The following is a 17,747-nucleotide window of genomic DNA, read 5'->3' as shown; positions in this document are numbered from 1 at the left end:
CAACCGCCCCAAATACCAGCACAACAACATCTCCTCTCTGCCCAAGGCCGTGCCCGTCAGGTAGGCAGGGCACCACTGGGGGGGGGGGGGGGGGGGGGGGGTACTGGGGTTGTTCTCCTTATAGCTCACTCATCCAGCTGGGGGTAGATATGATGGTGAGGATGGTGGTTGGTGTTAGGTGAAAATTCACTCAAGTTACCTCAGGACTCCGAAGTTGCATATAAGTATATTTATTAAACAACAACAACAACAAGCTCGCTGGGCTCTCCCACGTCCCGGCAGGTCAGAGAGAGGCACGGGCTCTTGGAGAGAGAGGGAGCCCGGACCTACCTCCGGACTGCAGCAGACGAGAGAGAAGCAATATTAAACACATCACACACGGTTTATATAGATAGAAGTGGGTCTCTGACGTGCGAGGATATCTTACTATGCTTTCTGTCTTGTAAAGATGTACACAAGGTCGAAAGAAGCACAGTTCGACCCTCCTTATCACCTCTGGTCCAAACATGCTCTTGCACATATGCAGACTAAGTGGCACCTAATAATCTAAGTTACACAAACACACAAAAAGCCATGTTCCTGCTTACATAAGCACATGATTCATACAAGGTAATTATTAATACAAGGCACTTGATTAATATATTCTTAAGTCATTAACAGTGTTTCGAAATCATCTCTCAGTTGGGGGGGTCAATTTGAATGGTGTTTGGGGGGGTTAGATGTTTGTGCTGCTGGTTTGATGACGATGATGACGATGATCTTCCTCCTCCCTGTGCGGCAGCCCCAGTGCGCTGGAGGAGGATGATGAGGATGACGGGCACACGGTGGTTGCCACGGCGAGGGGCATCTTCAACTGTAACGGGGGCGTGCTGAGCTCCATAGAGACGGGCGTGAGCATCATCATCCCGCAGGGGGCCATCCCTGACGGCGTGGAGCAGGAGATCTACTTCAAGGTGTGCCGTGACAACAGCATCCTGCCCCCGCTCGACAAGGAGAAAGGTCCGTCGCACACACACACACACACACACACACACACACACACACACACACACACACACACCTCTCTTATACACATACATACACCCTTGTGCTCATATACACACACACACACACACACACCACTTATATGCATGCATACACACACACACACACACACACACACACACCTCTCTTATACACATGCATACACACTTGTACTCATATACACACACACACACACACACACACACCTCTCTTATACACATACATACACACTTGTGCTCATTATACCCACACCCCACTTATATGCATGCATACACACACACACACACACACACACACACACACCAGCTTACTCTAACCCAATAGTCACATTGTCATAGTCCTACACATTTCAACACAGCGTGTGTATGTAGTTTGTTTAATGTGCATCATGCTCCTCTGCTGAGAAACTTTGGTATCCGTGTGGTAACGTGTGTGTGTGTGTGTGTGAGAAACGTGTTGTGTGTGTGTGTGTGTGTGTGTATCTTTAGTTGTGTGTGTGTGTGTGTGTGAGTAACATGTGTTGTGTGTGTATGTAACATGTGTTGTGTGTGTGTGTGTGTGTGTGTGTGTGTGTGTGTGTGTGTGTGTGTGTGTGTGTGTGTGTGTGTGTGTGTGAGTAACATGTGTTATATGTGTGAGTAACATGTGTTGTGTGTGTGTGTGTGTGTGTGTGTGTGAGTAACATGTGTTGTGTGTGTGAGTAACGTGTAACGTGTGTGTGTGTGTGTGTGTGTGAGTAACATGTGTTATATGTGTGAGTAACATGTGGTGTGTGTGTGTGTGAGTAACATGTGTTGTGTGTGTGAGTAACGTGTAACATGTGTGTGTTGTGTTGTTCAGGAGAGACGCTGCTGAGTCCCCTGGTGATGTGCGGTCCCCATGGCCTGAAGTTCCAGAAGCCTGTGGAGCTGCGCCTCCCTCACTGTGCGTCTATGACCCCTGATGGTTGGTCTTTTGCTCTAAAATCCTCCGACTCCTCGTCGGGTACGCTGTCCCTCTCTCTGGCCTTCTACGGGGTGCAGGGGGGGAATCGGGGGGGTCATTGGGGGGGTCATTGGGGGGTTGGCGGTGACTTTAATCTGCTTGGGCAGTTTCACTCTTGGGTTTTCACGGTCAGCCTGGCTCTTCTGGGTGTGGGTGGGGTGTGTTGGGGTGGGGTTACGGTGTGTTGGGGTGGGGTGTGCGTGGGGTGGGGTTACGCTCCAGAGCTGCTGCAGTCTGAGTGGCTTGTGGTGAGGAGAAATTAAATGATATGATGATGATGATGATTTATGAAATGATAAAGATGATTGGATAACGTGGGCGATGCCTGAGCCGTAACATGACTGCGTCCACGTTTAGCTAACGGAGAAAAGAGACTGCTGTTAACTGAAGAGTCTCTGTGTCCTGAGCCAATCACAGGTCCTCAGCTCTGCTGCTGCTGCCCCTGTGGGGCCGAGTCCATCCTTATGTCCACCATCATGCTGCCGCTCCAGTCCTGTGACCATCACATGTGCTGCCGGTCCAGTCCTGTGTCTATCATCACATGTGCTGCTGGTCCAGTCCTGTGTCTATCATCACATGTGCTGCTGGTCCAGTCCTGTGTCTATCATCACATGTGCTGCTGGTCCAGTCCTGTGTCTATCATCACATGTGCTGCTGGTCCAGTCCTGTGTCTATCATCACATGTGCTGCTGGTCCAGTCCTGTGTCTATCATCACATGTGCTGCTGGTCCAGTCCTGTGTCTATCATCACATGTGCTGCCGGTCCAGTCCTGTGGCTCAGACAGGCGTCCTGTGGGCCTGTAAAGAGGACCCTACCTGAGCCTGATGTCAGAGCGTAGGCCTCTCACACATCACTGTGACATCACTGTGACATCATGTGCCCGTGTGTCGTTCTCTCTCCCGTCCAGGTGACCCCAAGAGCTGGCAGAACAAGTCCCTCCCCGGGGACCCCAACTACCTGGTGGGGGCCAACTGCGTGTCCGTGCTCATCGACCACTTCTGACGAGGGCGACAGCTGGCCTGTTACTGAATGTGACTCTACTGTGGAGGGGGGGGCCCATCCCCCCCCCCCCCCCCCCCCCCCTCCCCCCAAACCAGGGGGTTCGGCTCCATGTATTTTCTCCTCTCCTTTTTGCCGATCTTGTTTTACACCCCAAAAAAAACACCGTCATCGTCATCGGGGGAAGGAGCTGCCCAGCACCTAACCCCCACCCCAACCCCCACCTCCACCTGTGCAGTCGCCAACCCCCACTTTTCTTTCTTTCTTTTTTTTTTTTTTTTTTTAAAAAGAGAAGAAAAAAAAAATCATTTTTGGTGCTTGAAAGCTTGCAAAAAATGACATACCAATAAATGACTTGTACCTAACTGAAGTATTGGAACTGTAATGGCTGCATGACTGAGTTCCCAATCTGGCTTTTTCAGCCCAGTTTTCTACTAAACCGAAGAGCAAAATATAAAACAGTCAGGAGGAGCCGGAGGTCAAATATAATATAGAAAATTACAATAATAAGTTTAAACATTGCATCGAGAATTCTGCTTATATGCTCAGAAACAGAAAAGTTGATGTATGCAGAACTTTTTTGTTTGTGAGGACTGTGGTCGTGTTTATTTTTTTGGGGGGGGGTGGGATCGGGGATGGGATGCTGAAGGATTTTAGAAGAGCTATGGAATGCTGAGCCCATGAAGAGGGTGCTGAAGGATTCTGGGAGATGTAGTCTTTAGAGACATGAAGGTCACCGATGAAGGATACTAAGAGAAAAGAACTGCTGAAGGACTTCCATGTGCACCTTTCGTGGGCTCCCTGTCGTGTGTAAAGCTGACCTTTTCTAGTGATGTTTTACTGTAGACTAACTGACTTTGGGTAGAGCTGACCTTTTCTAGTCATGTTTTACTGTAGACTGACTTTGGGTAGAGCTGACTTTTTCTAGTCATGTTTTACTGTAGACTGACTTTGGTTTTCCAAATCTCCTGCTGTCTAGAGATCTATGCATGTGCAAAGACTCAGGTCCAGAAGCCTGCTACTAAGTTCAAGACACACGCACGCACACCAACACATACACACATACAGACACACACGCATGCACGCACACACACACATACGCAAGCACACACACACACACACACACACACACACACACACACACACACACACATACACACACACACATACGCACACACCCTGTTCCTTCCCATTCTACACTGCAAACAGTGATGCCTTATCTGCATAAGTCCTTTTTCTTTCCAGTATATCTGATTAAACTAAAAAAAGTAAAACAAAACAGATGTCACATTTAAGTTGTAGCAGTAAGTTATGGAAAAAAAAAAAAAAGATCAACGTCGTCTCTTGCCATTCACAACCCATTATGTCGATGAACTTGGACTTAGCACACAATAACCGAGGCTAGCAAACAGGTATGCTTTCTTTTCCGCCTATGCAGAAGAAGTCAAATGAAGAAAAAAAAAAGAAAAACACTGAACGAAAACCCTAGGTGATGTTTGAACTTGTTGCTGTACATAATGCTAGTATATGGCCTTGGTTTGCTGTAAATTACCTTTTGTACATGTTTGTTATTTTGTATAAAACTAAAGAGGAAAATGTTTCTTAAAAAAAGGAAAAGAAAACTGACATTGGTTATGTTTGTATTCTGGCTATACCCCTGGGCCTTGGAACTTAGCAGTCATAAAAACAACCTTTTCTACCAATATATATATATATATAAAAATAAATATATGAATAAATATATATATATAAACACACTATTTAAAGGCATTTTTAACAGTCAGAAACTTTTTATTCTTATTTACGAAATGGAAAGTGCTTGGTTGAACTAATTTAAAGAATCTGTCTGCGCTGGTCTGCTGTGGTTGGCAGACGTCATCCTTTATTTGTGATACTGGATGCTGTGCTGGTGCCCCTCAAATGTATTTTTGTACTAATAGACGATTTATCACGGCACATCAGTACTGGTTTTCTTTTGATAAAACAGCTTGAATCCAGTTTTACTTTCTCTCCGTCTGGCTGACTTTCTTTTTGTTTGTTTATTTTTCCTTTTATTCTTTTCTTTGCAACACATTTCTAAGTATACCACTGAATTAATAAATAAATTCATTTTTAAAGTACCGAGCGCTTATCGTGTGTGCTGGATGTGTGAATGTGTTTCATCCTGTGAAGAGCCCTAGACTTTTGAAGTGAAATCTCAGGTCTGTGATTGGTCAGCCTGGTGCGTGTGCCTTTCCAACCAGCATGTGTGAGTCTAATGACTGACAGGCCAACCGTCATCAATAACAAGCATGACAGTCTCCTTGGTAACGATGTGTGAGTCTAATGACTGACAGGCCAACCGTCATCAATAACAAGCATGACGGTAGCCTTGGTAACGATGTGTGAGTCTAATGACTGTCAGGCCAACCGTCATCAATAATAAGCATGACGGTAGCCTTGGTAACGATGTGTGAGTCTAATGACTGACAGGCCAACCGTCATCAATAACAAGCATGACGGTAGCCTTGGTAACGCCACAGCACCAAGAGGCTCTCTAGGTGCAGAAAAGGTTTCCAGCTACCTACAGTTCTTCAAGACGTTACAACAGCTGCTTTCATTAGTCATTTATTATTCCTTAATCACATTCGTACTAATTAAACATGAACATGTGCCACACAAACAGCCATGGGAATGTACAGTCTGCTTCCTCCGGTCCACCTACATACATGTATAGCTGCTTCATTTACTACTGATTAATGTAGAAATCTTCCCTGAGATTAGTTCATAAGGCTAGTTGTTAGTTCTTGGAAATAAAGAACCATTGTGCCGATAAGTCCTCCATCAGGGTGGTGGCGTTCATGAACAGTCCGTCTCTCCCCCACCTACAGCTTGATATCTCTGGCCAAGACGGAGGCGTAGATATCACGGGTCATGGGCACGTACGTCTTTTGCTCCAAATTCAGGAAGTAAAGGTCATCCTGAATGAGCGCAGGGTCAAAGCCCTCCTCCACCAGCTTCACTTTTTTCATCTTGAAGGTTCCGGTCATCTCCAGGGAGCTCTGGAAGACAAGGCGGTTACCGTACAGGTACGGACACATAGGACACACCTGGTACACACATTCTACTGATCGTGGTGTGACAGTGGTATACACCTGTATGCTACTGATCTGAGTGTGACAGTGGCATACACCTGAATGCTACTGATCGTGGTGTTCTGAGACGGTCCTCTGACTCACCTGAATGCGAATGAAGCGTGGTCGGGCGTAGACAGGCAGGTGATTGGCCACGTGAAGGCAGGTGTGGATACAATCAAATTCCTGTCCTCCCCGTAATATGACGGCAGCCATGCCAATCCTCCCTTCATGCCCTGCAGCAGAGACAAGGATGGACACCGCTGTTAACCTCACTGCTGGAACTATTAGTAATGTTAGTAACCTCACTGCTGGAACTATTAGTAATGTTAGTAATGTCACTGCTGGAACTATTAGTAATGTTAGTAATGTCACTGCTGGAACTATTAGTAATGTTAGTAATGTCACTAATGGAACTATTAGTAATGTTAGTAATGTCACTGCTGGAACTATTAGTAATGTTAGTAATGTCACTGCTGGAACTATTAGTAATGTTAGTAATGTCACTGCTGGAATTATTAGTAATGTTAGTAATGTCACTGCTGGAACTATTAGTAATGTTAGTAATTTCACTGCTGGAATTATTAGTAATGTTAGTAATGTCACTGCTGGAACTATTAGTAATGTTAGTAACGACTGCTGGAACTGTTAGTAATGTCACTTGAGACAAGGATGCAGACCACTGTTAACGTCACTGCTGGAACTATTAGTAATGTTAGTAATGTCACTGCTGGAACTATTAGTAATGTTAGTAACGGCTGCTGGAACTATTAGTAATGTTAGTAACGGCTGCTGGAACTATTAGTAATGTTAGTAACGTCACTGCTGGAACTATTAGTAGTGTTAGTAACGGCTGCTGGAACTATTAGTAATGTTAGTAATGTCACTGCTGGAACTATTAGTAATGTTAGTAACGACTGCTGGAACTATTAGTAATGTTAGTAACGTCACTGCTGGAACTATTAGTAATGTTAGTAATGTCACTGCTGGAACTATTAGTAATGTTCGTAACGGCTGCTGGAACTATTAGTAACGTCACTGCTGGAACTATTAGTAATGTTAGTAACGGCTGCTGGAACTATTAGTAATGTTAGTAATGTCACTGCTGGAACTATTAGAAATGTTAGTAACGGCTGCTGGAACTGTTAGTAATGTCTCTTGAGACAAGGATGCAGACCACTGTTAACGTCACTGCTGGAACTATTAGTAATGTTAGTAATGTCACTGCTGGAACTATTAGTAACGTCACTGCTGGAACTATTAGTAATGTTAGTAACGGCTGCTGGAACTATTAGTAATGTTAGTAATGTCACTAATGGAACTATTAGTAATGTTAGTAATGTCACTGCTGGAACTATTAGTAATGTTAGTAATGTCACTGCTGGAACTATTAGTAATGTTAGTAATTTCACTGCTGGAATTATTAGTAATGTTAGTAATGTCACTGCTGGAACTATTAGTAATGTTAGTAACGGCTGCTGGAACTGTTAGTAATGTCACTTGAGACAAGGATGCAGACCACTGTTAACGTCACTGCTGGAACTATTAGTAATGTTAGTAATGTCACTGCTGGAACTATTAGTAATGTTAGTAACGGCTGCTGGAACTATTAGTAATGTTAGTAACGGCTGCTGGAACTATAAGTAATGTTAGTAACGGCTGCTGGAACTATTAGTAATGTTAGTAACGGCTGCTGGAACTATTAGTAATGTTAGTAACGTCACTGCTGGAACTATTAGTAGTGTTAGTAACGGCTGCTGGAACTATTAGTAATGTTAGTAATGTCACTGCTGGAACTATTAGTAATGTTAGTAACGGCTGCTGGAACTATTAGTAATGTTAGTAACGGCTGCTGGAACTATTAGTAATGTTAGTAACGGCTGCTGGAACTATTAGTAATGTTAGTAACGTCACTGCTGGAACTATTAGTAGTGTTAGTAACGGCTGCTGGAACTATTAGTAATGTTAGTAACGACTGCTGGAACTATTAGTAATGTTAGTAACGTCACTGCTGGAACTATTAGTAGTGTTAGTAACGTCACTGCTGGAACTATTAGTAATGTTAGTAATGTCACTGCTGGAACTATTAGTAATGTTCGTAACGGCTGCTGGAACTATTAGTAACGTCACTGCTGGAACTATTAGTAATGTTAGTAACGGCTGCTGGAATTATTAGTAATGTTAGTAATGTCACTGCTGGAACTATTAGTAATGTTAGTAATGTCACTGCTGGAACTATTAGAAATGTTAGTAACGGCTGCTGGAACTGTTAGTAATGTCTCTTGAGACAAGGATGCAGACCACTGTTAACGTCACTGCTGGAACTATTAGTAATGTTAGTAATGTCACTGCTGGAACTATTAGTAACGTCACTGCTGGAACTATTAGTAATGTTAGTAACGGCTGCTGGAACTATTAGTAATGTTAGTAATGTCACTAATGGAACTATTAGTAATGTTAGTAATGTCACTGCTGGAACTATTAGTAATGTTAGTAATGTCACTGCTGGAACTATTAGTAATGTTAGTAATGTCACTGCTGGAACTATTAGTAATGTTAGTAATTTCACTGCTGGAATTATTAGTAATGTTAGTAATGTCACTGCTGGAACTATTAGTAATGTTAGTAACGGCTGCTGGAACTGTTAGTAATGTCACTTGAGACAAGGATGCAGACCACTGTTAACGTCACTGCTGGAACTATTAGTAATGTTAGTAATGTCACTGCTGGAACTATTAGTAATGTTAGTAACGGCTGCTGGAACTATTAGTAATGTTAGTAACGGCTGCTGGAACTATTAGTAATGTTAGTAACGGCTGCTGGAACTATTAGTAATGTTAGTAACGTCACTGCTGGAACTATTAGTAGTGTTAGTAACGGCTGCTGGAACTATTAGTAATGTTAGTAATGTCACTGCTGGAACTATTAGTAATGTTAGTAACGACTGCTGGAACTATTAGTAATGTTAGTAACGTCACTGCTGGAACTATTAGTAGTGTTAGTAACGTCACTGCTGGAACTATTAGTAATGTTAGTAATGTCACTGCTGGAACTATTAGTAATGTTCGTAACGGCTGCTGGAACTATTAGTAATGTTAGTAATGTCACTGCTGGAACTATTAGTAACGTCACTGCTGGAACTATTAGTAATGTTAGTAACGGCTGCTGGAACTATTAGTAATGTTAGTAATGTCACTGCTGGAACTATTAGAAATGTTAGTAACGGCTGCTGGAACTGTTAGTAATGTCTCTTGAGACAAGGATGCAGACCACTGTTAACGTCACTGCTGGAACTATTAGTAATGTTAGTAATGTCACTGCTGGAACTATTAGTAACGTCACTGCTGGAACTATTAGTAATGTTAGTAACGGCTGCTGGAACTATTAGTAATGTTAGTAACGTCACTGCTGGAACTATTAGTAGTGTTAGTAACGGCTGCTGGAACTATTAGTAATGTTAGTAACGGCTGCTGGAACTATTAGTAATGTTAGTAATGTCACTGCTGGAACTATTAGTAATGTTAGTAACGGCTGCTGGAACTATTAGTAATGTTAGTAACGTCACTGCTGGAACTATTAGTAGTGTTAGTAACGTCACTGCTGGAACTATTAGTAATGTTAGTAATGTCACTGCTGGAACTATTAGTAATGTTCGTAACGGCTGCTGGAACTATTAGTAATGTTAGTAATGTCACTTGAGACAAGGATGCAGACCACTGTTAACGTCACTGCTGGATTTCCTCAAGTATTGTTAGTTCAGTAGTACTTCTGAAACATGGAACTACAGGTACATGTGAGATTGGAAAATACCACCACAGTAACAGCCAATCAGGTCTCACCTGGAACCTTCACCCCGTAGACGTTAGCCTCCTCAATGCAGTCCACCATGGTCAGGACGTCCGCCACCTCAGTCGTGGCCACGTTCTCGCCCTTCCACCTTTTTCCATCAGGACACAGGAGAGTACCATCAGATAATGTTCAAAATGAGTATATTATACAGCAGTGAGGCCAAGAGCAAACTGCTGTATAGTTCAGTGGTGGGGCTCTGTCTCTCCATTTTTTGTGTGTGTGTGTGTGTGTGAAACTGAATCCGAATCCCTACTCCAGCCAGGTATTCCAAGTCTCCTGCCCAAAAAGTGACTGTATGAATCACCTCTAACCGTCCAGGTTATCCATAAGCCCACCTATCCAGAGGAATTACCCATAAGCCCACCTATCCAGAGGAATTACCTGAAAGTGTCACCCACTCGGTCCTGGAAGTAGACAAAGTTGTCGTGGTCAATTTTGAGGAGGTCGCCGCTGTTGAAGTACAAGTCTCCTTTCACAAACACATCCTGCAGTCGCTTCTTGTCCGTCTGCTGCTTGTTCCCGGCGTAGCCCACGAACGGAGAGTGTTTAGTGATCCTCCCCACCAGGAGCCCCGTCTCGCCTGCAAACCAGAGTCATGACATCATCATCATCAGTGAACTACACTACATCATGACATCACCTCATCAGTGACATCACACTACATCATGACATCACCTCATCAGTCAACTACACTACATCATGACATCACCTCATCAGTGAACTACACTACACTACATCATGACATCACCTCATCAGTGACATCACACTACATCATGACATCACCTCATCAGTGACATCACACTACATCATGACATCACCCCATCAGTGACATCACGACGTCACCTCATCAGTGACATCACGACGTCACCTCATCAGTGACATCACGACGTCACCTCATCAGTGACATCACAACGTCACCTCATCAGTGACATCACACTACATCATGACATCACCTCATCAGTGACATCACGACGTCACCTCATCAGTGACATCACACTACATCATGACATCACCTCATCAGTGACATCACACTACATCATGACGTCACCTCATCAGTGAACTACACTACATCATGACATCACCTGCTCAGTGAACTACCAGCGCTGCTCTTACGTCATGACCTCATGCTGTTGGCTCTTTGGTGATTTGTGTGTTTTGGCCATTTGCTCCAAAACGGACTAAAGTCAGCCTTGTTTGTTTTGTTGGTTTGTTGTTTGTTAAGTAGTCACAGCCTGATCCCATCCACAGGGATGTGCATCATCAACAAACTCCCTCATAGACCATCTCCTCTCTGAGCACGCTGACAACATCTGTCACGTCTGCACCTTCCGAATGTCTCTAAGCAACATCACATCTCTCCTCTCTCTCAGAGCAACATCACATCTCTCCTCTCTCTCAGAGCAGCTCCAGGGCATCTCTCAGCATCTGATCTTTCACAGGACGGGCAGTACAGCAGTGACTTTGGCCTTTAACAGTGACCAGGGTCAACCTTCAGAGAGTGACTGACCTTTAGGAGCTTTTACACAGAGACCCTCAGAGTTCCTCACGGGCTCCTCGCGGTCCGTGTCAAACTTAATCAGCGAGTAGGGGAATAGTCTCTACGGCAGAGAAGACAGGAATGACACATAGCAACAACAGCAAGGCAGGGAAGACAGGAATGACACATAGCAACAACAGCAAGGCAGGTTTTTATACAAACTTTCATTCGCAAGAACAATCAGTTCTTGCAAATAGCCTGAAAGATGTTGAAAGTGGAACTAATGCCAATAAAGGCAAAGATCAGAACAAAATTAAGTTGAGTTGCCCAATGACACAGGGCAGCGCAATGGCAGTCTCACGGGATAACTATTGCGATAGGAAGATCAGACTTTAGCCAGACGTGTGTGTGTGTGTGTGTGTGTGTGTGTGTGTGTTTACCCCCCCCCCCCCCCCCTAACCAGGTCATGGGACTCCAGCTGAGCCCCACGCTGCCTTGCCTCACCCCTCACCCTGTGCAAGAAGTTGACTCGTCCCACCACGCCGACCTTGGTGGTGTAGTTGATGAAGCCCACGTTCCCCTCCGTGGCGGCGTACAGCTCCCTGACGTAGATGTTCCCAAAGCGCCGCAGAAACTCCACCCAGATGTCAGTACGCACACCGTTGCCAATAGCGATCCGCACTTTGTGATTTTTCTCATTTTCCCCCTGTGAGTGAGAGCCAGAACATTCATGTTGTATGTTTGGTTTTAGACAAACCTGCTCAGAGAAATGTGCTTAATATTCTGGACTGGGGAGTAAGTGCAAACCAGAGATTACATAAGAACTTTCATCTTCAAAACATTTTCAAATGTACCACGGCCTCTGAAGCTCTGAGAGATGCTTCAGTTTCAGGGGGAACTTCAGTGTGTAACCGTGACAACCCAACCCCATAATATATAATATCTCTAGATTGGTCTAGACCAGCTCTCAGACTGAGCTCCAGCCAGAGTGAGAACTCACCTGTGGAGTGTGAGAGTGAGAACTCACCTGTGGAGTGTGAGTGTGAGAGTGTGAGCTCACCTGTGGAGTGTGAGAGTGTGAACTCACCTGTGAAGTGTGTGTGAGTGTGAGAGTGTGAGCTCACCTGTGGAGTGAGAGCTCAGCTGTGGAGTGTGAGTGTGAGAGTGAGAACTCACCTGTGGAGTGTGAAAGTGTGAGCTAACCTGTGGAGTGAGAAATCACCTGTGGAGTGTGAAAGTGTGAGCTCACCTGTGGAGTGAGAGTGTGAGAGTGTGAGAGTGTGAGCTCACCTGTGGAGTGAGAGCTCAGCTGTGGAGTGTGAGCTCAGCTGTGGAGTGTGAGAGTGAGAACTCACCTGTGGAGTGTGAGAGTGTGAGAGTGAGAGTGTTAGCTCAGCTGTGGAGTGTGAGTGTGAGAGTGTGAGCTCACCTGTGGAGTGTGACTGTGAGAGTGTGAGAGTGTGAGTGTGAGAGTGTGAGCTCACCTGTGGAGTGAGAGAGTGAGAACTCACCTGTGGAGAGTTGCAGAGGTACCGCATCGTCTCCCCGATGTACTGCATCACAGTGACCTCATGCTTCCTGCAGTCCTCCCAGAACTGAGAGGCAGAGAACTTCCTCCGTAAAACAACAGTGATGCCTACAAACAACCAGGAAGAAGCTGAGAGCAACTGCACAACTGCAACAGTGATGCCTATAAACAACCAGGAAGAAGCTGAGAGCAACTGCACAACTTCAACAGTGATGCCTACAAACAACCAACAAGAAGCTGAGAGCAACTGCACAACTTCAACAGTGATGCCTACAAACAACCAGGAAGAAGCTGAGAGCAACTGCACAACTTCAACAGTGATGCCTACAAACAACCAGGAAGAAGCTGAGAGCAACTGCACAACTTCAACAGTGATGCCTACAAACAACGCGGAAGAAGCTGAGAGCAACTGCACAACTTCTGTCTTATTGACTCCACTTCCTGACCCTAGGGTTAACAACCTTATGATGATGTCTGCTCCAGATGTGTGAGCTGTGTCTGAGGGATGCGTTACTTCTCTTGATGGCACCAGCTGTGTGAGCGGTGTGTGTGAGCTGTGTCTAAGGTACCTCTCGATGGCGGCAACTGTGTGAGCGGTGTGTGTAAGCGGTGTGTGTGAGCTGTGTCTAAGGGATGCGGGACCTCTCTGGATGCTGCCAGCTGTGTCTGAGGGATGCGGTACCTCTCTCGATGGCGCCTGTGAGGCCGATGAGGAATCCAGCGCTGTGGTATAGAGGCAGGTTGATGTAGAACACGTCTGTGCTGGTCACTCCGGCCACGCCCTGGAGGAAGGAGGCTGCCCACACCCTCTCATGGGTCACCAGCGCAGCTTTAGGGAGACCTAGGCGGGAGGGGCAGGTTTGAGTCAGATCCCATTACCACCCTCATTACCCATAAGCGGACATGGCAGGTCATTGCCACCCTAAGTGCCATTCTCACTAACCCTCACCCCTGTGCTCATCACCACCTTCACCATCACTCCTTACGCTCTCATGTCTCAGGTGTAGGTGTACAGGTTAACTGTGGTGTCTCAGGTGTGGTGTCTCAGGTGTAGATGTACTGGTTACCAGTAGTGTCTGAGGTGTAGGTGTACAGGTTACCTGTGGTGTCTCAGGTGTGGTGTCTTAGGTGTAGGTGTACAGGTTACCTGTAGTGCCTGAGGTGTAGATGTACAGGGCGATGCTCTTGACACCAATGTTGGCTCTGAGGGAGTGGGGGATGGGTGTGTCTGGCGCCTGGCTGATCTTCTCGGAGAGGGCGTTGATGCCCTCAGCTCCCTCATTGGACAGCAGATACACGGTGATGCCCTGTTCCCTCAACACCGGCAGCACATCCTCCACAGCAGTCCGCAACTCTACAGGAGCACAAGGAACTCACCTGACGCGTCAACCAATAATGACATCATGGAATATCTGAGCGTTTGTTCATATTCCTGTCCTAGTCAGGGATGTTTCAGCACACTGGTCTACGGCCTGCATGTGTTGTGCGTCAGTAACACTCCTCGATTAAATATGATGGGACCAGAATGTTTTGACTTGTGAGCACCTTTTTCACCACACACACACACACACATCTCTAATACATCTCTACGTGGTCAGGATCTGTGCTTTCTCCACCACTTACGCTGCATTTGGTACAGGATTGGTAAAGTAAATTACTCATTACTGAATATTAAATCTGGCTTGGCAATGCCACACCAGAATAAGCACATGATTAACCCAAATTATCATTTTTGTCACACAGTCCTGTGTGTGTGTGTGTGTGTGTGTGTGTGTGTGTGTGTGTGTGTGTGTATATATCCATGTTCACCAACTATAAAAATATTCCTACAACATGTAACCTTCTGTTTCGTACTGCACTCTCACTAACATCTGATGCAAATGTTTTATGTTCATTTGCACCGTATAGCACGGTGGCTCAGGTGCTTGCACTGCTGCCTCACAGCAAGAAGGTCCTGGGTTCGATTCCCGCATGGGGCGCTGTTGGTCCTGGGGAGTAGGTTCTCCCCAGGCCTCCTGTGTTCATGCGGGCTATCTCCTGGCTATCTGTGTGCATGTTCTCCCTGTGTTCACTAGGGGTTTCCGCCACTAAGAAACCCAACAGAAAAACATGCAGAAGAACTGAACTGTCTGTCCCTGACCAAGACGGATTACTTGACTTGGTCCCCGGGCGCTTAAAGGCTGCCCACTACTCCTGGGGGTCCTGGAGGAAGGACAGTCCAGGATGGGAGAAATGCAGAGAGTAAATTCACAGCGACCTCAAACCTGTGTGTGTGTCCTGTGTCGCCACTATATATGAACTGGTATGCAGTGTGTCGTTTGTGCGAATAAAATCTGACAATTATTATATATATTTATTTCATAACCTCAACACGAACCCTGATTCTAGCCTAAATGTAACCTTCAGTCGTCCTGCACAAACTAAATAGGCTGCAGAGTCAGAGTGTAGATACTCTTCGTTTCTTAATGTGCTTGTATTATCGGCTTATTTCCACATCAAGGACTCCATCATATAAAGTGATTTTCACATCCAACCGATGTTGCCCAGACCAGTAACGTCACTCCCGCACATGAGCGGCGGTGATGGCAGAGCCGGTCAGATTTACCCCCTGTAACATTTGCATTAGATGTAAGTGAGAGTGCAGTACGAAACAGAAGGTTACGTGTTGTAGGAATATTTGTATAGTTGGTGAACATGGATTTATTTATGAGAGTATGAATGGTGTTATTTAGGTAATCTATGAGAAAATAAAAGCGCTCCGATTAAGGGAAAGTCAGATAGCGGGGTTAGATCTAATTGGCAGTAAGGGATCAACCAAACAAAAGATAGATGGGTGTGACCGTATTACTTTTTAAAAGATGAACGCGCCTTTCTTACAGTGAGATCATCCATGGAACATCTACTGATGAAAGCTTAGAGCCTTTCACTAAAGAATCCGCAGATATACATGTTTGGCCTCTCGTCTTCTGATTGCAAAATCTCGAATAAGTTACTCTTTTTTCTGCAACAGTGTCCAAAAGATTAAAGTGATATTAAACTGTTTTTAATACCTGGATTTCACACAACCCAAGAGACACAAAATGAACTAAAAACATATCAAGCACTGTTGTAGGCTATTATACAGGTTCCTCAAATCCAACCAGTAGGAAACAGCTTTACATGACTGCGTGCTTCAAACTTTGCTGGAAAAGTAAATGTATCTATATCTGACGATTCAATCAAACGTAAGATAAACGGAGATCGATCATACAATCAGGGCACGATGCAGCTCGGTTACACAAGAACCTCGTCTTATTAGTGTTTAATTCATTACCCTTCAAAAAATAAGCATAGCGTCACATCTAATCATGAATTCCCCCAGTCACATAATCAAACATGAGGTCTACAGGGCACCCCTGCAACCTGCGCACATCGGCCTGGTGAAGCAGCTCATTTCGTGATCCTCAAGTGACACTCGCGTCATTTACCTGCAGCTGCGACAAGAACTTTGGCTCCGGAGCAGGAAAAGCAGTGCATTAGCGATTTGGCCCGTATGTTGTAGTTGAGAAGCGCTACAGGGCATCCGAGTTTCGCCAGGCCCAGCCATGTCCACGCATAACACGGCTCATTCCCCAAAAACAAGGCGACAGTATCCCCTTCTTTTAGCGAGGCGCAAGTCCGTAACGCATTGGCAACTTTGTTGCTCTGTTTGTCGACCTCCAAATAACTGTACGATTTTCCTTCAAAGTGAATGAAGGTCTTAGTCGGATGTTTCTTCACAGCATCCAAAAAACAATCCAGAATGCTGTAGAAGGGTTTCCCTCTTTTGTATCTGGTAAGCCTGGTTCCAAATCGAATCGTGTTAAGAACGTACTTCAGATCTTGAAGAAAATATGGGAAGAAGGGTTTCAGAATGGCTGGTAAAACAGCCAAAACCGCTAAAATAGTTACCCAGACGTACATTCTGGTAGCCGTTATTTTGACGTACTGGAAGCCTAATCCATGCACACACCACATTTAAGCATGTCTGTAAATTAATGAAACGCACGATAAGTGTACAAATCAGTCAGATTGTATGTTAATTTGGACTCAGAATCGGGCTTTTCGGTTCCACCCCCCATTCAAGATCCTAACGCGGTTGCCAGAGAAGGCTCCCCTCCATTCCTCTCCATTCACGAAAATGAAACAATTCTTCCAAATATCCCACGGTATACATCGCCCTACAGCTAAGGACATTAATCACATAATCACGGCTAGCAGTAGAGTTAAAACCTTGAGGATTTTTATGGTAAGCTGGAAATTGATCACTGAATTCATGAGTTCATTCATGATTCACCCGTGACGTGACGAGTCGAAGCTTCTCTAAAGCTAGTGTCTATGAGTTTCATGACTTGAATAATTGACAAAGAGTGTGGACTTCAGTTTCATAATTTATTGTCTCCGCTTGACAAAGCCTAGCCTACATGGTAAACATAAGGGCAAGTAGGCCTTTCTGGTCTGATGGCCAAGTGGATTACAGAAGCACAACTACTGACACTCATTGTTTAGAGGGGTCCCGTGTATCTGGCAACCCCGTGTTCACAGCGCTCACTTGAGTTCGGAGAAGCAGGCGGGCATACCAAAGGGCGAATGTGTTTCCAGGGATTGGATAACATACGAGACCACATGTAGGTAAAAGTTCAACGTAGTAAAGTCTATGGTAGAGTTAGCCTGTACCTCATTTCGTGATCCTCAAGTGACACTCGCGTCATTTACCTGCAGCTGCGACAAGAACTTTGGCTCCGGAGCAGGAAA

The 17,747-nt window shown here is 45.1% G+C and overlaps 2 protein-coding genes across 2 annotated transcripts in view; one reads left to right on the top strand and one right to left on the bottom strand.

Annotated features, from left to right (window-relative positions):
• Nucleotides 1-5,127, top strand: part of tjp1b (tight junction protein 1b) — a 117,106-nt gene extending 111,979 nt beyond the window's left edge. Inside the window, exons 24-27 of the mRNA XM_031562307.2 lie at nt 1-60; nt 782-999; nt 1,864-2,007; nt 2,916-5,127. The exon at nt 1-60 is cut by the window's left edge and continues 361 nt beyond it. Of these exons, the coding sequence (XP_031418167.1) occupies nt 1-60; nt 782-999; nt 1,864-2,007; nt 2,916-3,010 (517 nt within the window). The 3' untranslated portion in view covers nt 3,011-5,127. The remainder of the gene's footprint in view (nt 61-781; nt 1,000-1,863; nt 2,008-2,915) is intronic.
• A 471-nt stretch (nt 5,128-5,598) lies between these two features.
• Nucleotides 5,599-17,049, bottom strand: LOC105892542 (very long-chain acyl-CoA synthetase-like). The gene is made up of 10 exons (XM_012818823.3): nt 16,442-17,049; nt 14,122-14,328; nt 13,657-13,815; nt 12,958-13,082; nt 11,958-12,152; nt 11,477-11,567; nt 10,351-10,549; nt 9,960-10,057; nt 6,226-6,356; nt 5,599-6,048 (listed from the first exon to the last, which is right to left on the bottom strand). Exons 1-10 carry the CDS (start codon nt 16,968-16,970, stop codon nt 5,872-5,874), a joined length of 1,911 nt encoding a protein of 636 aa, XP_012674277.1. The 5' UTR covers nt 16,971-17,049; the 3' UTR covers nt 5,599-5,871.
• Nucleotides 17,050-17,747: the final 698 nt, after the last annotated feature.

This window comes from Clupea harengus, chromosome 3 (genome assembly GCF_900700415.2).
Source record: "Clupea harengus chromosome 3, Ch_v2.0.2, whole genome shotgun sequence".
In the NCBI taxonomy this organism is placed as follows: Eukaryota; Metazoa; Chordata; class Actinopteri; order Clupeiformes; family Clupeidae; genus Clupea; species Clupea harengus.
The sequence above is the reverse complement of the archived record's forward strand: the minus strand, read 5'-3'. Positions and strand labels throughout refer to the sequence as shown.